The sequence below is a fragment of the Nothoprocta perdicaria genome, unplaced genomic scaffold, assembly GCF_003342845.1.
Source record: "Nothoprocta perdicaria isolate Ctin4 unplaced genomic scaffold, notPer1 scaffold_22, whole genome shotgun sequence".
Taxonomy (NCBI): Eukaryota; Metazoa; Chordata; class Aves; order Tinamiformes; family Tinamidae; genus Nothoprocta; species Nothoprocta perdicaria.
Window position 1 is genome coordinate 2,158,312 of NW_020455415.1, and position 24,963 is coordinate 2,183,274.

The 24,963-nt window shown below is 42.5% G+C and overlaps 3 protein-coding genes across 3 annotated transcripts in view; 1 reads left to right on the plus strand and 2 right to left on the minus strand.

The window, feature by feature from the left end:
- Window positions 1-360, minus strand: part of SLC25A43 (solute carrier family 25 member 43) — a 17,246-nt gene extending 16,886 nt beyond the window's left edge. The window contains exon 1 of the mRNA XM_026039019.1: window positions 247-360. Within this exon, the coding sequence (XP_025894804.1) occupies window positions 247-360 (114 nt within the window). The remainder of the gene's footprint in view (window positions 1-246) is intronic.
- A 7,905-nt stretch (window positions 361-8,265) lies between these two features.
- LOC112947075 (A-kinase anchor protein 17B) lies at window positions 8,266-12,280 on the plus strand. The gene is made up of 3 exons (XM_026039081.1): window positions 8,266-8,453; window positions 9,655-11,176; window positions 11,807-12,280. Exons 1-3 carry the CDS (start codon window positions 8,364-8,366, stop codon window positions 11,941-11,943), a joined length of 1,749 nt encoding a protein of 582 aa, XP_025894866.1. The 5' UTR covers window positions 8,266-8,363; the 3' UTR covers window positions 11,944-12,280.
- A 4,769-nt stretch (window positions 12,281-17,049) lies between these two features.
- Window positions 17,050-21,540, minus strand: PGRMC1 (progesterone receptor membrane component 1). The gene is made up of 3 exons (XM_026038964.1): window positions 21,201-21,540; window positions 19,593-19,748; window positions 17,050-18,040 (listed from the first exon to the last, which is right to left on the minus strand). Exons 1-3 carry the CDS (start codon window positions 21,526-21,528, stop codon window positions 17,940-17,942), a joined length of 585 nt encoding a protein of 194 aa, XP_025894749.1. The 5' UTR covers window positions 21,529-21,540; the 3' UTR covers window positions 17,050-17,939.
- Between the last annotated feature and the right edge of the window lie 3,423 nt (window positions 21,541-24,963).

The following is a 24,963-nucleotide window of genomic DNA, read 5'->3' on the forward strand; positions in this document are numbered from 1 at the left end:
GGTGGCGGCGCCCCCGCGCGGCGCCTCCCGGCGCTTCCCCCGTCCCATCTCCCGTGTCCCGATCCAGCGGCTCGAGGCGCCGCGTCCCGCAGCTGGCGGGYGGCGAGGGGACCATGAGCAGGAGCGGGGCAAGCCCAGCCTCCTAAAGGACAAATTAAAACGGGTATAGGCTTGCTGTACATTAATATAACTTGGAAACGGGACGTATCTAACTGCACCAGGGTGACGCCTCCCCTAGGGCTTTACCTGTCTTGCTAGTCCGCACAAGACAAACTTCAGCTCAAGATTCCTYCTGAGCAGTTTTCTTCTTTTCCAAACCATTCCCACTTCCGTCACTCGGCTTGGGTTGAGCTCTGACATAATTGTTGTGGCTGATAAGGATGAATCAGCAGATGAGCYCAGGTTCTCCCGGCACAATGTGATCCATGGACAGGATGGAGGTTGCTGGGAGATTCTCTCTTGCACTTTTTTTTTCTTCCCATGTAAAATAAAACCTGACATTTTAAAAAGCGTTTAAGGGATGTCACCARCACGATCTGAGATTACTAAAGATGGATACTTTAAATTGGGCCTTCTTTTTGCCATTTCTGCCAGCCAAATCAAATTCATACTGCTTATTTACTATTTAGTAMATAACCTGTGCAATGCTGCAATCGAAGCAAAACACTGCAAGAAACAGTGCAACAGTGAATCCTCAAAAGAAACTCTTTTTCTTTTCTCTTTCATTACTCAAATAAAAATTTCTTACTATAGTTGGGGGCAGATCTCCAGTGACCATATTTAAGTAATTGATTCCATTATAAGAACTATCTTGAAAATAGCTTCTCTGTACTAGAAGATTCTTTAAACTTTGTCTTGCCTATCCATAGTTAATAAAGGACAATGTACATCAGTTATCTTAAAAGCAGCTACTAATTAACTTCTATAATTTCTAGTTGCTATCATTCTGAATTGCTATATAAGCATATCTTAATTATTCAGTCTTCGAAATTTGCCTCAATATACAGCTTTGCAGAGCAATTTTTTTTTTTTTAATTGTATCAGTAGTTTGGCCGTTATCAGTATGTTGTTTCAGGATAATGTAGGTATGGCTAAAATCAGGATCAGCTCTGACACTCAAATTTGGCAAGACTAATAACTAATGTTACTAGTCACTGTGGTGCTCGAGTTTTCTGTTGTAAGTTAGATTGCCTTCTGCTTTTGCACTGTTTTCCTTGGGCACTTCAGTACCTGGCAAACGTATGTCCGAAATCTCTCAGGAAACTTCTCAGATCAGGAAGGATGAACCATGAGCAACGGAGCCTTGTGCTCACTCCCACTCCTGTGACTTAATCAGCAGCCTGTTTTTCCACACTAACAGCGATTTGTAGTCACTTTGCTATTTATAAGGCAGACTTGCAAAAAAGGAAGTAACCAAGAATCTTGTACAATCCATGTCTACAATTAAAAGGACAAACAAAAAAGCACAACCTGTGCTACAATTAAGAGCACTGATATATAATCTATGTATAGCTCAGTTACTGTTATAGAACAGAATATTGAGTTGGATGGTGCATTATGGAATTTCTGTACAATTATTACATTTTTTTTTTAATTGGTAAATTATGGTCTGGAGGTAAATCCTTACAACCACAGCTTTTTAAACATAGCTTCTAAGCAAACTCACCCATATACAAAGCAAACTTACTCATGTATGTGTAAACATGTGAAAAAACACCCTCACATCCCTTCTATGTATTCTCTTAAACAAAGCCCAACAAGTTTTTGGTGCAGCCAAACAGTGGGTGGCAGTATTCAACACATCATTATTCAACACATCATTTAGTTGGTTATGGCTAGATGGTACTTAAGCAGGCAAGTGCTTCTCAAAGGTAATTGATAAAATCAGTATCTGTAGAGAAAAGTTTGAACAGTTCCCAAATTAGCGTAATGAGTCAAACTGGCAATGACAGCCATCTGCAAGAAACAAAGTTGCATCTTGCTTATTTATGAACCAAAACTGTGTGTTTTTTACTGTCCCTGTGAACAGGTCTCCAAGTTAAAGATATTTTTCTTATAGACTGTGCAATTAAAAAGGATAGAGATATATTGTCCCATGATGGAAAATTATTAATTCTTTATTTACCTGAGCAATATATAACATTTCAACCATAACTCTTGGAAGGTCATTACCAAATCACAAGCAGAACCTCAACCAAGATCTCATCTTTATCTGATGAGCTTCAATGGCCAAGTTTTCCCAGCTCATTACTTTCCTCAGCCCATCCCTGAAGCTCCCACAGAAAGCATGTCTACATGCATGGGTTGCCAGGTTTTAAATTAAATGCTTGAAACCTAGTAGGTTATGTTGCAATCGCTGTATGAACACACTTGTGGATTAAAGATGATTCATATCTTGCTTCAGATCCACCTCAGCTAAATAAGAATAAAAATAAATAAGAATAAAGAGCTGTTTCTACACAGTCCTTTGCACTAGCTTACCTAAAYTGATCAAAAAGACACTAAAATAAACTGCATGACTTCTGCAGATAGGATTCCATCATTTCTATGATTCCAGTTTTAAGGAGTTTTTGTAGAAGAGATCCAGGGACCATACAAACTAGGCAGTTAACAGGCAGCTGGGATAGAGCCTGAAACAGCAGGCTGCAGAGAAAAGGGCAACAGGGAGATGGGGAATAATTACAACCACTGAAGATCTCTTAATATCTTCTAAATTGTGTTTTGAAAATAAAACATGATAGTTAGTACTGGCTCAAAATGGTATTTGTAGAACAACCCCAGATTTTCTTCTTGCCTCTGTAAACATCCAATGTCCTTGCTGCTCCCACACTTGCTGTGGCATTGACTTCCCTCATCTTATTATTCACTGTGCAGAAGTACTTCCTTTTATCAGTTGTGAATGTGGCACATTTAGGTAATATCATGTGGCCGTGTTCTCAACTTACAGAATGCTGTTGGGGTGGTTTCCTTAACAGCAGTTTTCAAGATGTTCTTTGCCAGAGGGGATAGGCACCTCTGGTACTGTTTACTCACAGTAACTCACCATACTGCTCTAGCAACATGCTCTGTTCTAGTAGGGAGAACAATTCTGCACTTCCAGAAGATCCATTTCCAGCAGTATGCCCCCTGCAGTAATGGAATATAGAATACATTTACATATAATTTGCATACATGCAGGAAAGATATTTTATTTTTACGGAACCAGGAGGCATTTGGGCAGGTCTGGTAGCAGACATACCAAGATATGACAATCTGGGGTTGGATATATTGTGCTTAAAAGAGAAGACAGTATTCTATCACAAGCCTAAGAAAATCATACTGAAAGGTTCAAAATCACTGGGCTGACRWTATGAAAATTACAGATATTTGTGTTCAATAATGCTAAATATATATAAAACAACTGCTTGTGTATTTAGCATCTCATTATTACAAAATTATTGCCAAATAATTTAGAAAACAAACTATTAACAGTGCTTTATACTAAATTAGTGTGTATCTTCTTATCTCTTATTTCTGAACCCCCACTCAGATCTCATAAGAAATATCTTTCCTGCGCTACATTAAGCATTTCTTATGTGTTGAAAGATAAAAGCTCCTCAATTTATCACAACTTTGGAAAAGCAGCAGGTACTGAATAAGTGTATAGAATCCTRCTGCTGCCAATTATCATCAAATTCCAATCTGCCTGTTTAGTTTTGGAGGGGCATACCTATAAAGGAGAAAAAATACAAATCTTAAAGATACCATCTTTGCAATTATACTATCAAAACAGAGCTTTATCTTTAAAGGAGCAAGGAAAACGCAAGCAAACATCAGTGTATAAAAYAGATTCACAGAAAATCTCCCAAATGCAAGGGGACCCACAACCACAAAGGAAAGAGTGAGACCAAATGAAGGCTTGCGGGGTAATGTTCTTTATTACATAAACTTGCATAGTGAGATTACGCAAACATGCTTCTGGGCAAACAGCTTTAAGAAACACACTCCCACTCTAAATACACCCTTAACAAGTGTTGTCAGGTCGTAATTCAATATGTAGCAATTAGACCTCTGAGAAATGAGTGCTCGGTGCACACCTCTGCCTGCACCCTAGTCTTGTGTGTGCCTTAAGGCCATCGCAGCCAGTTGTGCTACTACAGAAGAACAAATATATATATGTGTGTACATATATATATATATATATATATAAAGGATAACAAATAAAAGACATTTTAGAGTTCTGTTTGGAAAACTGCAGAGTCAAAAAACAAAATAATTTATTTAATGGTTGCACAAAACTGCATTTCCTTGGGGGCATTCAAGGAAGCGCAGAAAGTGCCGGAATGGCAGACAACACCCGGAGCTGTTACCTGGAGGAACCCGCGCCCTTGTGCGTGGGCAGCTGCTGTGCAGCGGGCATCGTGCTTCTGCTCAAGTAACATGCGCAGACTAGAGCTAAAATAAATGAGGGAAAAAAGTAGATATTAATCTCTGCACACACCAGAGCATTCTGGGGATAGAGACAGGCACCTTTTGTTGCAGGGAGCCTCCTGCAGCACCTCAGCGTGTGGCACTGCTGGCTGACAAGGGAATGAGGCTTTTGGCTGCTGTGCTTTTTTATAGATATAATAAACGTGCACCAGAAGCGGAGGCCCAAGCAGGGACCTGGCCCGGTTTCTTTCGCCTCCCTCTTCCCTCAGGAGGAGCCTGCAGGCCGGGCCGGRCCAGGCCGCGCCGCCCGGGGCGGGCACAAGATGGCCCCCGCGGGCCGGGGCGGCGGGAGTGTGCGGACCGGGGCCGGGGCCGCGCCAGGAGGCAGCTTCCCCTCCGCTCGCCGCTCCCGCTCCGCCGCGCCGCGCTCCGCCCCGGGGGGCGGCGGCGGGAAGGGGCGCCCGGAAGCGCGTGCGGCCGGCGGCGGCGGCCGCGGGGTAAGGAGAGGCGGCGGGGCCTGCCCGGGGCCTGCGGGGGAGGCGGCGGGGCGGCCACGGGGCCCGTGAGGGGAGTGCGGCGGCCACGGGGCTCCCGCTCCGCCCGGCACCACCGCGGCCTGGCCGCGGTCCGGCCGCCTTCGCCCGGCAGGGGTGGCGGGGAGGCGCCCGGGACGGCCCGGGCCGGGAGCGCCGGTAACCCCGCGCTGCAGGAGGGGAGGTGTGTATGTATGTACACCCCCCACATATGTGCATATATTTATGCACCAGGTTATACATATGTGTACATATATTTGTGTATATGTACTGTATATGTGTGTACATATCTATATGTACACACAAAATATATACATTCGTATAAGTGCATGCATAACTATGCATAAATTATATATACATTTTTTATACACRTATATATACATATATATCTATATGTACTCCTAGCAGAGCTGCTTCATTCCTGGGCCTGCAGTGATGAATCTGGGGTCTGGGGTGGTTAAGGGCTGCTTGAGGTAGCAGAACCCCAAGAAAACCCGCGTGGTGCCTCTGGGCTCTTCTTGCAGGTTGTGTTTTGCTCAAATAAACTGAGGTGCTTTATGTTAAATATTGTCAACCTGTTGATCTTAGAGCCTTGTTTTAAACCTGAACTCTGGTGACACGTTCGGGTGTTTGAGGGTAATGAGATATGGAAGGGCTGTATAGATACTTAGAAAAATCGGTTTCTTACTCAAATAAATCACTCATTTATCTTTGTGCTTTCCTTTGGAGCCCTTTTCCTTGGAAAGGGACTACTGCAGTGTGTTAGCAGCAACTTGGGGGTGGGAATGGCCCAGAGGAGCTGCTGCTCCTTCATGGAGGGCTGCATCATGAAGGAGCTGCTCCTCGTGAGATGCTTCTCCTCACCAGCCTGCCTATTCTAAAAYACTATCGTGATTTAGGACCCTGAAGCATATAAGTTGATTTGGTTTTRTAGAGTTTCCTCAACAGAGCTGGGGACTGATCACAGGTCTGTGGTGTGCCAGGTCTGCATCTTGCATGTAGGAGCATTTCTTTGTTTGCCTACCTCATGTGTTTTCAGTGCTTAGTGTTGTAATGTTACACATGCTTTCTTCTTTTAAATAACACCATGTTTTGAAGTAAATAACGRGCTTGTCGTAACATTTAATCGCAGAAGAAAGGCTGACAGGTAACAAAGGACAGCTGAGCCTCTGGTTATCGTAGTCAGCAAGCAGTAGTCCAAGGACAAATGTGCTTCTAATGTTAAAAAYGTGGCAGAGGGCTATAAGGAAGGGTGCGGACTGTAAGATTTGTTGTGGTTTATCAGTTGGCACAGTTAGAACATGAAATTCATGTAGCAGGGTGTTAACGTGTTGGGGCTGGTTGTGAATGGTCACACTACTGAGCAGTCAGCAAATAACTGTTGCTTTATACACAGGCATGTGATGTGAAATACATTTCTGATACTTGAAAGGCTCCTGGCTGCGAAGAAGAGTGAGGAAGAGCAGTGGGAATGGTACTGCCCTGCCAAGGCACTCTCCTTCACTTACAGGCAGGTCTGTGAAGAGAGCTTTGAGCTCACTTTTTAGGTTTTTTTTTTGCAGTAATGGAATGCAGTTATAGCTGTGATAGTGTAAGGATGTAAGCAAAGAAAAGATTGTGAGGACAGGATAATACCTGTTGGTTTAATAGAACATGTAGTTGCAGGGAGCAGGGTTTTGAGCACCTCAGRCCTTCTTCAGGTGTCACTTTCTTGTCTCTCTCCACAAATTTCAGCTGTGGTGTCCTGGTTGCTTTAACCTGCTGCACCTCAAATATTGGTGTGATAATAACAGGTGGCATTAGTAGCACTTTATCCCAAAGAACAATGGATAGAAATGATTCTTAAGAGTTTCAGCTTTTACGTGTATTTTCCATGTACTTTGGGTGTCTTAACAAGAAAGCATTTGCTTTGCTCATGCAAGACAATGTCAGCTCTAGTTTTGGCAGAAGAACTGCATAAGTTCACCATCTAGGAACTCTCTGCTGCAAATACAGAACTTTGAATCCCCAGTAGAKCCAGAAACACATTGCAGCCAAAGGCTTGGTGCCAGCTTGTGAGCCCCTGGTGCCACGACAGAGGGTAACATTTGTGAGTGGGGTGTTTGAGCTTGATTGACAGCTCTCGGTGTGATCTTCAGAAGACAGGTCCTAGTGTGCCTGGGCACCAGGAGATGCCCGTGGGTGGAACAGTATGTTAGTCACTTGGGATCCCCTTCATTCCTAGGTTGTCTCTCTGTATAAATACATGCCAAACTAGACTGGTCAATTTGATTCTGTTTCTTTTGTGGCAGGTGACTTTCAAAAGAACCAGCCATTTCAGTGAAGGAACATAGAAGAAAGAAGTCTGGAAAGGCTAAAGCTGCAAGAGCAGGAGCTCGAACGAAAAAGGGGAAAGGAAATAGAGGTGGTTGAAAGGTGAGAATGTATTTTTTAGTGTTCCATTTTCTTGAGGTTTTCTACACTATTTTATTGCCAGCAAAATTCAGGAGGAACTGTAAAATCCACATTGCTACTTTAAAAATCCAGACTTTAAGGAAATGTGAGTCAGAGAACCTGAAGTGTTACTGTGTACAGTTCCTAATCCATGTCTTACTGTAGGAAGAAAAGGAGCAGTGTGACAGTTTGGTAGTAAGGCACAAGATGAAGGGTTGTGAGGACGAAGCTGGAACGGAGACGTCATGAGATCCTTTCCAGCCTGGCTAGTTCTGTGAGCCTAGAGTGAAATCTGAGAGCTGTTGCTCTCAAACAACTATGAGGCTTGATTGCTTGAGATTATGGAAGTGGGATTCCAGAATTCTCTGTGGGATCAACAGCACAGATCCTGTGCTGTAACATGAAAAAAATAATGTCAYTATGCCCTTAGGCTTCACTGAAATTGGAAAGATAGTGGAGATAATCCTGTAATGTCTTTTAAATGGCACCCTCATACTAATCTGTATGTGATCAGTCTCTAGTTGAGTCCTTGGAGAGAAGATAATAATGGAATCTGCCTTCCTGAGATTGCTTGTAATAGAAACTCCAGAATATGAAGCATTTGAGAAAAGTAAAGAACTTTCTAAATGTGTGCATCAGTTGCATGTGCCAATTGCCTGCCACATTTGCTTGCTTCTTTTTCTTTTTTTTTTTTTCCCTCTCCTCTTTGACCTGTTATTCTGGAAACCAAAATTTCTTGTTAGTGACATTTAGATTCTTGGTGACTGGTTGCTTATTCCACAAGGTTCAAAATATAAAATAAGTGTCATCTAAATTGTCCCGTATTGATAATTACCTAGAAAAAGACCTGGTGATGAAAAAAAAGTTCAAGAGAGAAAAGAGAGAGCTAAGCTCCAGAGGAGAGAAGAGAGACAGATAGAACGAGATGAAAAACATCCCCAAGAGCAGCAGAAGGTACCAGCTGAAGAACAGCAGTGGGCAGAGAATATGCCTGAATGGGAAGAAAGGAAATCCCTGCTAGCTCAGAGAAGAGTGGAGTCTCTCAGACTGCTTACAGTGCTGTTAAACCGAGTGAAAGTAAGAATATTTTAAAAAATATTTTTAAGTTTGAAGGATATTTATTAGAGCTTGAATAATTCACTGGATTTTGGTGGCTTGATGCTAATAAAAAGAATGCCTTGGGACTGACTAAGAAGACCTGAGGTTTGAGTCTTGAAGCAACTTGACCTGAAAGTTCTGGGATATTGCCCAGAAAATTCTGTCTTTGATGCATGTGAAGGACTTGTCATTGCTGAGGAGGAATAAGGATGGAAGCGTCAACTCTTAGTCTTGGTCTTCATTTTGAAGAGGGAATTTGGGGAAAGAGAGGCAGAAGGACAGTATCTCTGCTGGTTTGGTGTCAGGTCTGCAAGTAACAGAATCAAATTGAAACCAATTATGCCATTTTCTTTTCTAGTAGTCTCTCTTTTGCAGCCAAAAGGAAGCTGTTTTATCTCAGTTTCATTCAGCTAACGGTTTGAGAAAGTTAGCAGAAGAGTGATAAAAAATTGAGTGTTTTGCACRCACATTCATGACGGGAGGCTTATTTTAGTCCTTTGGGCTCAAAAAATTGTTTTAAATGAAAGCTCAAGGATGCTAACATGACTTTGTTTTTACTATTTGCTAATGCAAAACTTGTTAGCAGCTCTTAACAAGCAAGTGTTTTTTCCCAGCCCTTGATATTTACAGTTTTTAAAAGCTGCAGTTCTTTTAAGAGTTGAAGTTTGAGGCTMTCCCTGCCATTCTACATGAATTTTAGGGCTCCATAACATCTGATGTTGGACTTATTGTGAAAGTGATGGTTTCATCGTTTGGAAAGCTTTTAGATTGGTTGTATTGGAGCCATTAAAATACTGTATAATAAAACTATTTAATTATTTTAAATAAAATATTCAAGCTATAATAGTGCAGCAATTTTACTTCTGCATGCAACACATTGTAATTCAGTAATCAAATAAAGAATAAATACTTTCTTATGCAATTGCAGTGAGATAGATGAATTGGTTGAAAGGATGACAGTCGTAAAGAATGCAGCCTTTTGAGATAACATCTTTAGATCTGACATAGGCATAGCAAGATTGTATGATCAGGCTCTGAATTRAGCCAAATTTATCCCTCAGTTATACCAGTATAATTTCTGTGACTGTGGAGCTGCATATTTATGAGTTTGCAGTTTTAGCTCTTTTTAGTTMTGTTCTCAATAAATGTACATAATCATTTTCCTGATTTTTATTTAAAGGATTTTGCACAGTTGGCAAGTCAAAAAGTGGATCCTTCGTTGGGCCTAAGGAAGGACGATTCTTTTCCTGAAACAACATTAAAAGACACACATCAGGAAGAGATAAACTCCCGTTGCCATACGCACAAAGAGTTGAAACATAAGGAAGAGTTTACGTGTCAGTTAACCCAAAAAAGTAGCGCCTTATGTAGTGAGGAAGGGGATTTGACTGGCTTGTGTGCATCCACCCGTCATATAGTCAGGACAGTTTTAAATGATCCCAGTMGAGCCCTGACTTGTGAGAGCTTGACGGGCACAGATGCGTACGACTCCTTTGGCTGTGGATCTTTACTGATTACAGTTACACAAGACTGCAAGGTCATCGAACCTCTCGATAGAAGGGACTACCCAACACTGAATGTAGTTCACACACAGACAGTGTCTGATGAAGACGGCTGCAAAAAGCAAAAGGTCTATGAGACCGATGAATTTATCCATTATTTATTAAACTACTATCAGACACCGAGCTATGCACGCGTTTGCTTAGAGCCAAAAAGCACTGCGAGCAAGTCCTGGTGGAAGAGAGTGGTGTCTSATGATGACAGTGGCTTTCAGATCAGCTTGAGTAACAAACACGGTCAGCRCTTCAGAGAAGTGAGTCTTGTGCAAAACGTCAGCAAGAGAAATTGTAGTAGAGATGATAATTATAGACTGCTGATCAAGGTTGGGGAATTTGAAACTACAGACACAGTGTGGAAAAGCCAGACCTGTGCAAGTAGGCTTGCAAAAAAAATTCAAGTACAGAGGAATGACTCGCTGGCTGTTGATAACTTACCACGTGCTGGACTGAATCGCTTTCTGGATGGCACTACTGCTAGTCATGATAAGGAATTCAGACTAGAAGACAGTAGAGATGAAGCTACTGTACCATACCAAATGTGTAGATCAGCTTTCAAATTAAAGGATTTGTTGGAAGAGATCAGTGACTCAGAGTGCTTTGGTGAGGCACATAGTGGTTCGATGAAGAGGACAGAGAGAAAGTGTGAAGAAATTCACAGCAATTGTAATCAAGGGTGCTTGCTCCCAGGAGAAGGGGAGAGGAAATTACTGGTTTGTGTTAAAAATGTAGCCCTGGAAGGTCAAGAAAAGGAATGCAGCCAATGTAGCTTCTGTTCTAATTCTGCCCATGAGGGATTGGCAAGGCAGTGTGAACACAAGTTTAAAAAATCATACAAGCGGTCTAGTAGTAAATTAAGACATGAAGGACAGAAAAGTGAGAGACAAGCCAGGGAAGAGGAGAGGAATGCTCACAAAAAGAAGAAAAAGAGAAAAAAGCTTTCTTCTAACCTTTTATCTGATGAATATGGCTTTTCAGAGACAGACAGTTGCATACAGCTGGAGTCACTCAGAAAGATACAAAAAAAGTGTAACAAAATGTTCCACAACAAAATGAAATGCAAAGCGCTTCACTCGGTGACAGCAGCTCCGGAAGATGTTCCCCCTAGTGATGATTCACCACTCCAGGGGACCCTCCAGAGGGCAGGTGAGCAGGAGGGGTATCGGAGCCGAGGCTACTGACTTTGATAGGCCTAGGTTTCTGGCAGGTGAGGCTGGTTGCCACAGTTCCTCTTTCAGTGATGTGTGCTAAGGTTTCTAAAAAGTTTCAAAACATGTAAACGTGGTGCAAAAAAATAGGTGTGACTGCTCCACAGAACCTTCAATTGTCGCTTTAGCAAGAAACACTAAGCAGCTACCATTAAAAAGTTGCTCAGATAGCAAAGGCCCTTTCCTGTGCATTGACAGAAACGGTCCTTCTTGTTAATAACTTGCATGCTAACATCTCAGAATGTTTTAAAGGGGCAAAATACATGCCTGAGTTCTGATGCTCAARGTAATATGCTGAAAGTATTAGCAGATGACAACGTAATATGTGGCACTTGTGGGTGGGAAGCAGCATAGTCTGAAATGTGTGAGTTTTTATATATGCGATCATCTGATCTCCATACAGGATCACTGTGTTTCTGGATGTTGTCCCTCACAGTCCTGTCTCAATTTACTACACTTCAATTCAGTGGCAGCTACTTGCCTTTTAATTATTTTTATATTTCTTCTTTTGCTTTCCTTGCTCCTGACATACTCTTTTGAAATAACTTTTACATCTAATTATCTACAGGAGATGAGAGGAAGTTAATACTGAGAAGAGAGGTGGATGCTGATGTCAGAGGATGCCCTCTTTTTCCACTTGAAATAATTCAGACCAACCCCTGCTCAGATACTTTCTGTGGAGCTGAACCTGGAAGAGGATGCTGAGCAGCTACTGTGTAATAGCTCTTAAGCTTACTCACAGAAGTGGGAGAAAGTAAGTCCTTTAGTCGTTAAAAGTTATGTGAAATACTGGATTTTTTGTGTGTAGGTAATTCCTTCTGTATGGAGGAGTAGAATAATCTGACTGGAGTAGTGAGCCAAAATATGAGAATTTTTATCTGGCTACTGGACAACAAAGGACCAAAATGTTTCCCAGGGACAGACAAACTTTTGTGGACCAGTTGCTAAGAATTCAAAAAGTAACAGTTTGATATCTTGGAGTTGTACCCAGATTAAATCTAGGGTGCAATGTAAACATAAAAGTTACACTTTTTGGTAGTACYGAGTCATTGGAAAAAAAAAAACATAGAGCAAGCATACCAAGTGCCTCCTCAAGCAGATGGTTAAAATAGTGGGACTGTAAGATGTGGGGGACATTTATACTCATTGGGGAGAAATGATTTTCCAAATATGAAAAAAAAATCTTCTTTAAATCCCATATTGGAAATATGTTTATTTTCTGATTGCAATTCTAGAAATATTTCAAAAAAAATGCTGGTCTTTGGGAGGGTTGATTTCACTAAACATGTGCTGGATTAGTTGGATAGAGAAAAGGGAATGCTTGTCAGCACATTCRCAGCTCACCCATATGTACGGACTGAAGGTTTGTAGGGTTTCAAAAATGTGCCCCTTTGAAGGCACATGCAGTGAGACAGCTATTTAGTATGAGTTACCCAACAAATAACTTTCTGAGGAAATGACAAATGTAGTTAAATTTCTGCTGCATGGAAGTAAAAATGTGAAAATGCAGTCTAGGAGCTTGAGTTATATCCATATTTATTCGGCTGGCTATATTTAGAGGAGAGTGACAATTGCTTTTGGACAAAGTCCCTTAGGAAAATACAGACTGACCAGTTCTAAGTTGAATACACTGATTATTTCAGCTTTCATTTTAGTATGCTTTATTTATTACATGTCAATATACTAAATTAATGTGATGATATTGCCTTCATTATACAGTATCCTACCCATGTTTGTAACTTCTGCTCTAATAAATAGTAATAAAGAAGTTTGTAATTGTTCATGGTAGATTGGTTTTCCCCTAGTGTGCTCGATATTGGTGATTCCTAGAGGCTTCTGTGTCAGGCTTTTTCTGTCCTCTCTGTTCACATGTCCAGATGTTGAGTGCCTTTTCAGGATCATGAATGACATGTGGTTGCTACTTAGACAAAGTACTGTTAATCTATTCCTTTTATCTAAAAAAAATCTTATTTTCTTGGCAAAATATTTTCTGAGTATTTTGGAGAACATCTATGGCCGTCCTTAGTCTGCTTTTTAGTATTTTATACTGCTGTAATAGAGATCAACTACTATATTTGTTGACTGTGTAAAATGTTTCAGTTGCACTGATATGACATACCAAGGGTGTTGTTTTTTTCTCTATGCAATATTTACAGATTAAAAAAAAAAAAGACAAAACTTTTCCTTCTAATCTYTAGACAGTTCTCTGTGCAGAAATACGCAATTCCCACGACACCATGTTTCACTTGCAGGTGAGAATTTTTTCTTTTAATCTAGGAACAGGAACTGAAAATTTCAGTGTAAGTTTCCTTTTTTTTTTTTTAAACTCACAATATTCAGTAACAAATAAATACACTAATTCTGTAATTGCTACTTGCATTCACCTATCATGATGCTAATTAATAAAGTAAATCCTCTATCTGCAAGTTCTCATCCATTGTAAAACCTCGTATTAGTAAATAAAATACGCACACTTTAAAACGGGAGATACCAGGATAGTCTTCATACTGAAATACAACTTTTGTGTTTCCTTTCTGTTTATAGGTGGCATTTAGAACTTGGTTTTGAGTATTTTAATACTATTTTCTCACTTTCTTCCCTGTACTCCTAACTTCAGCTCCACCCTTCCATTAGCTGAACTGTTTGGTGTAATTTTATTATACTGAAGGTCTGTCTTTAAAGATGCACCTAGCAGACTGCGGCAAAACTCCTTAAATATATTGCTTTTCAGATTAAGCTTCTTTAATGTTCAGGAATAAACATCACTTATCAACTAAGAAATGTAAAGAATGAAGTCATATGTAATTTAWACATTTAATATGTAAAAAGATGCATTACAGCCAGCAAATAGCTTAGTAGCAGAAATGTATAATATTCTTTACGTATTTTCCCATCTTTCCTTATTTTCACTGTGCCTGTGGTGGTGTACTCGGGTCATGTTCCAAGAGTTTGCTCTTTTGCTGTGTACAGAACTAATGCAAATGCTTAACAGAGCTAGTGGGAACTTAAGTCCCCTCAGGAGAGTTGCCTGGACTAAGCTGTGGGTTTTTTTTNTTTTGTTTTTTTAAGCCAAAATACCAAAATGCCAAAGTCAAAATCCTCAGTTAAAATCCCCAAAGTTGTTTGTCAAGCAGAAATGCACTATTATTATTATTGGTCTGGCTGCTTGAAATACAAGAATACGGCAATTATGACATAAACCTCTTCCTTCTTAATCTAGTGATTCCAGGCAATGCATAGAAATGCCTCACCTTTAGTAAAACCCCTTACTAACTCTTATTGTAATCTTTTATTACTGAACTATTTTTTACATTTACAGCAGATACAAGATCTTGTAAAAATGAGCAACAGGTAGTGTCCACATTAAGGACTTTCCTGAGCCTTACAAAGCAGTTCACAATAAGCCACAACTGTTTGGAATTGAGATTGTTTTCTTTGGTGCCAGCGCTCCTCGAGGGTGCCTACACAACATGCCCCGTCACTGGTGTTTGCACTTCAGCTGTGGGCGGCTGCTKAGAGACTCCACCCTGTTCTCATCAAGTTCTACATGGTTAATGTGCAATCTGCTCAACTACCTGGCATGGCTCTTTGGCTCCCTGTCTTTGCAAGTGATGGCTGTTAAAGAAAGAGATCACGTTGTATGGGCAAAGAGCAAAAACAAACCTAGGAGAGGTCTGTTTTCTCCAACACTTAGGGAAAAAAGCATGCCTGCCACATCATGAAATGGGTCACACCTTCCCTTTAGCAGTAAATTTCATTTACTCACAAAAGTAGTGGTCTTACACGAAGCATAATACTTTTCCCCAGGAGGAATACATGCTTAACGTTAAGCTTTGTCTTGTGTTACTTTACAGGTTTTTTTTTCTTCTGGGTAATCTACCACTTAGCTTGTTTTAGGCATAGTGATGGGTAGCAGTCTTCTTTCGGTTAATACATRAAACAGTGTTCGGTTCCTCAGGCTGTTATGGACAAATTTAAGAGTCGAATTGTTGAGTCCACTGAAGGGTAGAGAACAGCCTAGTCTCATTCCTCTACCTCCCCGCCTTCCAAAGCTCTGGGCTTTGCTCTGTAGACTTAACAATTACTTATGCCTAACTCTGTCCTTGCCACAGGAAATATATTTTGTAGAAACTGAGCAAGGTTTTTATTTAGTGTTCAGTTTAAAGGTAGGGTACTACAGAACCACCTTTGTGTTATGCAAAGCATAGAKTGAGTTCAAGCTGAGTACCTGCAAGTTGGACAATTTGGAAAAAAGAATGAACTCTGGAAATAAGTAATAACAAACACCATAAGTATGCAAGACTAATTTTATTTCTGTTTTAAACAAATAAAAGCACATTTCTGATTTGAGGTAAAACCATTAGAAGTAGTTTGCAAAGAGTATAAACGTGTCTAAAAATAAAATAGCAACACATAGGCTGTGAGTAGTTTAACATTTGTCTCTAGACCTTCATTAGGTAGCTCATACAGTAACACTTTATGCAAACTCTGTGGCCCAAGAAACTACACTCTTGATTTGAAGGCCCCGTGTGACCAGAAGACAAAATGCCATGAAAAGTGTTAGGACTGAGGAAAACTCCTCACTTCTCACCACAGATGGTCTCAGGCACTTTAACATACGGCGTTAACTTGTTCGTGGGAGCTGCTGTTACGGAATGCAGTCTACTTTTGAACAATTTTGCCTAGTTCACACATTCTTCCCCACTTAGGACTTAGTTCASCATTTCAGTTCTGTTGCCAAACTGAAATGACTCAGCAGAAGAGCTGATTGAAAGAAACCAGATAAGGGGAACTATGGTAAACAGGTGCCACAATTAATCACCTGGACAAGAAACACTTATGAGAAATCAGCAAATCTTTAGTTCTCGCCTTAGAATTTTGCTTAAGTTTTGCATATTTTGAATGGTGAAGAACCTTTGCATTTTTCCTTGGTCAAAACCATCTACCCCTTTAGTATCTGGATTGGTTACATAATCAGAATATTTCAGAATATTTCAGAATATTTAAGGTTGGAAGGGACCTCTACAGATCATCTAGTCCAACCTTCCTGCTCAAGCAGGCACACCTAGAGCATGTGGCACAGGGTGGCATCCAGGCGGGTTTTGAAGACCTCCAGAGTAGGAGACTCCACAACCTCCCTGGGCAGCCTGTTCCACTGCTCTGTCACCCTAACAGTAAAGAAGTTGCTCCTCACCTGGAGACGGAACTTCTTATGCTTCAGTTTGTGGCCATTACCCCTCGTCCTATCGCTGGCCACCAGTGAGAACAGCCTGTCCCCTTCCTCCCTGCATTCTCCCTTCCTGAACTTATACATATTAATCATATCCCCTCTGAGCCGTCTCTTCTCCAGAGAAAAMAGGCCCAGCTCACTCAGCCTCTCTTCATACGAGAGATGTTCCATTCCCTTAATCATCCTGGTTGCCCTTCTCTGGACCCTCTCCAGAAGCTCCACGTCCTTCCTATACTGGGGTGCCCAGAACTGAACACAGTACTCCAGGTGCGAATCAGAACAAACCTAGTTATTAAGTATGGATATGAGCCGAGAGAGCAAGTAAGAAGTAATTCAAAGATCAGCCCTTCCAGCTCTAACGTTGCTGCTTGTGCATGGGATTTTGCTGTTTCTTTTTAATAGCAATATTCCAAAATAACAAAAGGCTTGACTCAGAAATGGCTTATGCCATGTCACTTCATTTTGTACACGTTACATTGATCATAAACATTATTTTGCTAGTGAAAGCTGTATGTATGAGAGCACTTGTTMATCATGCCATACCAGCAAGTCTTTTCATAGAACATACGCTAGACCTAAGAATCAGTAGCAAATGATTTTCACTGTTTAATTTCATTTTGTTCAAATTCACAAAGAGTTTTCCTAAGAGTAAACGTGAATGTAAAGTCATCCTGCTGAGTCACATTTCACATGTCCCTTTTCTGGGGGGATGCCCAGTTAAGTTACACTCAATGTCTAAACCTTTGTAACACTTTAGATGTGCTTTAAAAGTAAGCAAAGAATGTTAATTCAGCTGCATGACTGAATACATCAAGTATTCAACAGTCATTACTAATTCTGTAAGTCTCCAAGTGATTTAAGCTCTCAAAAATTACTAACTTTTTAAAAAGCAGTTAGTGTTTCATCTGTAAGCCTCTTTTTAACTCCTTAAAAAGTCAAATTATCTAACATTATACTGAATTATACTGCACCATAAGTGAGCATGATGCCTCATGGACAAAAAAAAATAGAGTTCATTTTCTAAGGAAATTAGACTTAGAACYCAATGCCCAGATCCTGTGAAAGCTAATACTAAATCAAATTTAGTGAGATTTGGATTACATATGTGAAGTTGCTCTTGTGCTTGTGGCTGCAGTGCTAGGTTGCTAATGAAAAACTTTGGATTTCAACCTACCTGCACTAAATAGTGGCAAAAGGAAAACAGTGATAGTCCTTTAATGCAAAAATTGCAGTTTACTTTTGCACAAACAATTTTTGTGCATACTTCAGATTATACAGGGTTAAAGGAAGACAGACATTTCATCTTGACCAGTTTATGACTGAATTTGAAAGGGAAACCTTTGAAAATAAATGCAATTATTGGACCTGGACCTTTTGTACTCATTCTTGCAGTTAGAACTTGTAAAATAGAAGTGGAATGTTAAAAATGATCCTTTAAGATACAAAAGTGGATTGTTCCTCACTACATTCTCTACTCTTTCTTTCCATCTTSAGTATTTTTTTCTTCTTCATCAGAGTATACAGTAGGTTCCTCACCCTCCTTCAGCAGTTTACCAACATGGTGATACTTAACTGAAAATTGAAAAAAAGAGAATCCCAAGTCATTATTCTTCTGTGAACATGTTACCTGTTGTACCTGTTCCACATCTATTTCCTGGATTAACAAAATGCTTGCACTGTAATAACACACCTCTGAGCTTCTTGCAAATGGGAGAAAAGGAGAATAAACAAGTAAACTATTACTATTAATGTTGTAACGGGTATAAAAACATGCAAAGTGAACGCAATATAATTCTCAGTTTATTGCCTAAGTTGGAAGATGAATGAATGTAAAGACACATCTAAAATGACTGACTCATCCATCTAAAGAAACAAAATAATGGATTTCAATTAAATGGAATGATCCATTTTCCAATCCAATTTCATAATGGATTTCTCTTGTCAATACCAAGGCTAGTCTTTTGAATACATCATTTTTAGAATACTTACGTTGTATTACACATTCCCCCATATGCAATTGTGCCTCCATTCACACAGTACTTTCAAGGGTTTATATTTTTCACAATGTATGTTGTAAACATCCAGTGAGAAATAATAAAAAAAAATCTGTTCCCTCACAGATAAAGATGGAGCTGGTATCCGATTATGCAACTGTGCAATTAGTCAACTAAGCCTTCTGCCTTATTTTATACATCTCTTTTTGAATATGTAAAAAAAGTCAAGCTTATGTACACATAAGAACTGAGGGCTGTGCTAAGGTGCTCGTCTGTCAACTTCAGCAAAATAAAAACATGTGTCTGTCTACAGGGATTTCCTAACAGCACTGTTACTATATTTAGGAAGAATTTAAAGCAACTAATTGTCCAATTTGCTATAAACACAGTTAAGTGGAGTGCGTTCACAGTTGTGCAAAGACTGACCCCTGCAAAGGCAGAGCTGAACACTCGTGTAGGCTGGACACTTGGTAGCACAGTTTTGGTCTCCGGCACATACTTGTTAGCAACATAAAACAAACGTTTAATGTGGCATGATTAACAGCCTTGTGCAAGGCAGGAGGAGAGCCAAGATAGCAAGTGCACGCCGGGTCAGGATGGAGGACTCTAATGCCATTATGTGGAGGAAGGCACCATTCCAACCACTGATCCTCAATCTTTAATAGGGGACATTAGATTTACAAAACAGTCCCAGATTCCCACTACACGAAGCTATTTTGATATTGTTGATATTTCAACAAGATGAATAACTGATATTTTTACTTTCTATTTACTTTCTATTTCATCTGAGTAGAAATAAGCCCTTCGATTGATTTAGGCCTCCAATGGCCTGTAAGGCCACATGAGATATGCAGGAGTAACTTCCACAGAACTGTGGTTTAAAATACCTCTTTTTTGAGTAAAAAAAAAAAAAAAAAAAAATCACAAAATATGTTTATATACATACATGTTGAAACCCCACAAAACAGCTGGAATTGCCTCTTTTTTTAGGCTTTTAATGCTAAGCATAGAAAAACAAGGTGACTATGAACTCAATCAAAATAAAAGTTTCCAGACTGGGGACAGTGTCTTGCTTCTCTTATTACACACATAACTTACTACTTAATTATAAATAGGATTAAATYGCTTACAAGTGAATTGTGATTCCCAGTCCCTCAGGGTCTCTTGCTGCGTAGCATTRAGATCGGAGAGGTCATCGTAGTCATCCCTCAGAGCCTCCTTATCCAGGCAGAAAGTGGCAAGGCCTCGGGATGCATCTCTTCCAGCAAAAATCCCATACGGGCCCTCTTTAAAATAAAAACAGAGGCATCATTATTACAGAAGCCACAGCTATGTATCATCTTGCAGGATGACAGTCCCCAAAACAGATGTCATGTTCCTATCCTGACCGGAGTGTCAAGAAATGTCTCAAACTTCCAAAGTGCTTTTAGTGTTCTTTTTTTCTACTTGGTAATAAAAAAAGAAAAGCAGAGGAAGAGGGCAAGAAATAACATCATAGAAAGAGATACTGAGTGTGCTGGAACAAAAGGACAAGGAACCACACAACGATGTGTAGAACACAAAGACAAGCTAAGGGTAACTATACAGATCCACAACCACATCTGCAGGAAAGAGAATGGAAGAATTTGTAAATCAGGTGATATGGAAGCTGTCTGAGAGTTGCTCCTGACTTATAAGCAGCATTTAAAGCATAACTTGGTGTTGAAACCGTGGAAGAGATGAAGAGCCAACAAGGAATCGGCAGCTACTGAGACTTTGAAAATGCAAGATGAACTCGGATGACCAATTCATAATAGTTCAAAGATAACTTATCAARGCAGACTCTTGCTAAACTTCATTAATCAGTAACTTGCTTGCATGACAAGCTGAAAATGGAGACATCATATGTTGCAAGCGGACATTAAAAGTTCCTCTGGAAGGATCTGTCAAGAGGACGGCACCTTSCACGCTTCCCAACCTAAGCTGTTTCACAAAGCAGGAAGATCTTAAGGAAGATCAATCTTCGTCAAGAAGGAGCACAACCAGGCAAACCCATGACAACCCATTCTGCATTGATCTAGTTAGATACAACATGCAGCTTTTTAATGTTGTCAAGGAAGGTAACATCTGAAAGCATGTTGTTTAAAAAAAATCAAGGGGATTTTCAGGTGCCAGGGATGCAAAACCAGGCTCCTAGCTCAGCTGTGCGAATCACCGTGCCCACGGCAGCGCCCGCAGCCGTGATGCAGCAACTCTCCCTCTCCCTCTGGAGCCAAGGCAGCGGTCTCGTGCTCCCCAACACGCTGTGCCACGTTCCCCATGCCCAGCAGAGTGTTCCCCATGCCACATTCCCCATGCCCAGCAGCTCCATGGCCACCCCACTGCTCCGACTGCCGCTTAGGGAACCTCGTGAAGCTCCAGCAGTGCCGCAAGCTCCATGAGGCTCTCGTGAGCACCACAGCGGCTGACGCAGCCCACGACACCGTCTGCGAGCGCGTGGGCCTGGGCGAACGCCAACGYTATGGACCGTGCAGCGGGAAGGGAGCCCGAGCCCCGGCACGTGTCGCTCCCGGCCTCGCACGGGGCACGAAGCGCCCGACCCGCGGCCACATGGTCACAACGCACAGCAGCATCACGCAGCACTATATATACTAACACGCAATAGCATATAGCACTATACACGGAAACATATGTGGGAGGCTCCCCCGCGCCCAGCCAGCCCGGGGCGGCTGCCGAGGCGCCCCCGCCGCCGCYCTCACCGGGCCCGTAGAACTTCCGGGCGCGGGTGACGTCGAAGACCTTGCCGTTAACGGCCATGAGGATGCGCGGCTCGCGCACGCCGTCGTAGGGCCGCAGCTGCGCCAGCGTGAAGTCGCGGCGCCGCATCTTGGGCGGCGGCGGCGGCTCCGCATCGCCCGCGGGCGCCGCGGGCCGCTCGCCGCGCACGATCTGGTAGAGCAGGAAGAGGCAGAGCCCCAGCAGGCTCAGGTTGAGCGGCGAGCCCACGATCTCCAGCAGCAGCCCGCCGCCGCCGCCCTCCGCCGTGGCCACCTCCTCGCCGGCCGCCGCCGCCTCCTCGTGGGCCATGGGCTCGGCTGCGCTGCGCTGCGGAGCGGAGCGAAGCAGCGGGCTCTGCGGAGCAGCGGCGGCCGCGGGGCGGAGCGGAGCGGGCCGGCAGCTCCGCCCGCCCGCGCCCTCAGCGCCGCCGCGGCTGCGCGCTGCTCCCGCGCGCTCGCTGGGGGGCGGCGCCGCTGTGAGGAGCGGAGCGCCGTGAGGCGAGCAGGGCGCCCGCGGTTCTCCCGCCGCGAGAGAGCCCGCGCAGCCGCCGGGAGCCGCGCGTTACTTTATGGCTCGTGCAGAGGCAACGAGCACAGCGTGCGGGACCGGGCCTCGTCCCCCAGGCCTCGTCCCGACTTTATTCTTCCCTTTCCAATAGCACGCGCAGCCCCAGGAGCCTCCTGCCCGTTCTCTCGCCTCCATCCCTTCTGTCCCTCGCTCTCGCCCGCGGCCGAGCCCCAGGGGCCGCCYGGGAGCGCGGGTGCCTGCCATGAGGTAACGGCCGCCCTTGCCCTGGGCCCTTCCTCGGTACCGGCTTCGTCCCCCAGCCTCTAGCGTTATCAGAACCAGGGGCTGGCCAAACATATATTTGTATATGAAAAGTATGTATATTATTCAGATAGCACCTAATTCTGGTCAGTACTTGCCACTGTTGTGCTTCATCGTGTCATTATGTTGGAGTAGGGATGGATACAGTACAAACAAATGCAGCAAGAGTTTTTTTTCCTCTCCTTCTGTACAATACATGCTGTTCCAGAGTGAGGAAGAAGCCCAAATCCAAAACAACTAACCCCAACCCTGAATTTCACCATGAACCAGGGTTCACAGCCTCACAGAAGGCAGGGAAAGGAAGCTCTGTTTATGCCTAGTATCCTGGAGAAGCTATGCAAGAACAGCTCATTCTTAGATAAAGAAGGGCCAGGAAATATTGCCAAGACTGATGGTATTTTATCTGCTACACAAGCAGCAGTGCTACAACCTATGGTTGCTCAACTTCAAACTTTTTTTCTCTTAAACTTACAGCATATCCAGAAATATGGATATGCCTCAACTGCTTTCTATCTAAGAAAAAAAAAAAGCATAAAGAAAATTATGATACCTCAGTCATATTTTTTTTTATATTCATGGATCTCTTGTTAGACATTTATTGTTAGCGGGCGTATTTGGAAATGCCTTAAGCTGGAACAGAGGTTCTAGCCAGTATGCAGTTGACCCCGTCTCCAGTTAAACACCACAGACATTAATTTTGCTCTCATGAGTTTTTCTCAACGTCTTACACACAATAATAGTTTCTTCCATGGATTCATTCTGTTAACAACATCTATGAGATGATCATAGATGTGATCAAGCAGAACTAATATAGAGTCTTCTTCATACTGACTGAAGAAAATAGCAGTGGAACTTAAATATCTTTGTATTATTCAGAAGTTCTCCCCATCCAAACTTGAGAAACTTCAGTAAAATGGCACAGAAGGGCATTACCCACAGCTTGTAGCACCACATAGCAGCCATATAGAGGGGTTATTGCACTGTAGTCTAGTGGCCTCTTGGAGTCTGTAGATTCCTCTGGAGACTGAGGAAAGACACTAAGAAAAGCAAGACTGAATATGCCTTACAAGGAYATAAGGAGTTGAAGCCTTCCAAGGAGAGATGGCACGTTTCATTAGACCATCTATATAGATGGTCTTGCCTTGTAGGCAAGCCTCATCGTATCCACCTTTTTCTCATATAAAATATGGTCTGGTCTAATATACCCCTACAAGTTTTGCAGCTCTCATTAAGAGCTTAATCTCTTCTGCATTGGAGAGGTGTGGAAGAATCCTCTTCCTTTGCCTGGTAATAACTTACTAACAAGGAAAAGAATGGAATGATGCGGAGCTGTAATCTCGTCTCTCTTTAGGCACYAGTGCCTGCCTCCACCAGGGAAACAGGCCCGTCCCTAATCTGCAGAGGTCCAGCAGGTCAAATGCACTCCTGAAGTTGGCAGCAGACATCATGTTAAGTTGTTGATRGAGGGGTCTGTTCCAGGCGCAGAGAGCTGGCAGCTGGCCTTGGAATGCTCTGAATTACATCTAGTCCTCACATCAAAAGGAGAGATTGTGTTAGACTTTTATGTTATGCTTGTTAAATTTATTTTTTATTTTATTCCCTCTCCAGGTCATAAAACAATTCCAGATGGAAATTTTTGCCACGTTTTAGAAAACCTCAGGAAGAGGGATGTGAAGGAAGACCCATCAACTGCAGAAGTGCCCTAGAGAATTTCTTGCCTGATCCGAGCTTGCAACTCCAATCTTCCCCTCAACCTCACACCCAATGAGTTTCTTACTGAYTTATCCAGTAGGCTGCCAGGGCCACATCAGTCACACCACAAGGACTGACAGTCTCTGCAGCCAGAAAACTTGCTTGGACACTATGTACACAACCACATGAGGAAGTTTGGGAGACATCTCACCATCTTTTTACTACAGATGGAGGTCCTGATGTGAATTATCATCATGGACCCTTTTATAGAAAGGTGGCWGATATCAGAAACAATCTGAACAAGCTGTAGATATTTCTGGAAGGGTCAGAGAAAAAAAAAGAACAGTCTCGTGTGCTTCTTGCAACGTAATGGTGTCTGTATCCCTAGAAAGCGCACTGACYGACAGTGAAAGAGTCAATTAAATCCCTGCACTTCCTGAAAATAACCTATTGGTTTTGCCTAGAGGTCAAATGAGCCAAGAAGGTTTTATATGTGAGGGAAAAGAAAGGTCAACTGGAAAGAAATGGAGCTCATTCCCAGATCAAGACAGTAGCACAAYTGAGGAGAGCAGCAAATATTAACAGTTCTCCTATAGCAATGAATGGGGAAGCTACATCCAGTATTCGTAAGGGTGCCCTTCACAAGGCCCGATTTTTGCTCGCGCTGGGAATTCTCAGCATTCCTGCGTGCAGGAGCCGTCTGCCCTCACGCCAGGGCTTCCCCGCGGCAGGGCGAGTTACTGCTCGACAGCCACAAGGGGGCGCCGGTTACTCTCCGGAACGGATCGGTCGGCTTCAGCGTGAACCGACCAGCTAGCTTCAGCAYTAGTGGTTTCAAAGCTTGGAAGAAGGGAAGCATCAATCAACTCTGCAGTTTTCTCTGAGTGAACTTGCACCATTTCAGTGCAGACACTCAACGGGACAGGCACGGACTCTCATCTCAGAGTGTTTGTGATGTATTTAGCTGAAAGCTGCTTCTGACCCCCCTCGCTGGTTATGAAGAGTGCTCCGACTGCCCTCCCTGGGTCTGCTTTAGGGGGCCAAGTCCAAAGCRGCACAGACAAGGTAGGGGACTGAGTAAAGAGAAAAAAGCAGCAATGGGAAGGCAGACATGTGGAAGGAATATCCGTTGCCTTTTCTCCTACATCACCTTAGATGTCTAGTTTGATTAGATACACTTCCAGGTGCAAGCCAGATTTCTGTCTCCCCAAAATGATTCTTTTT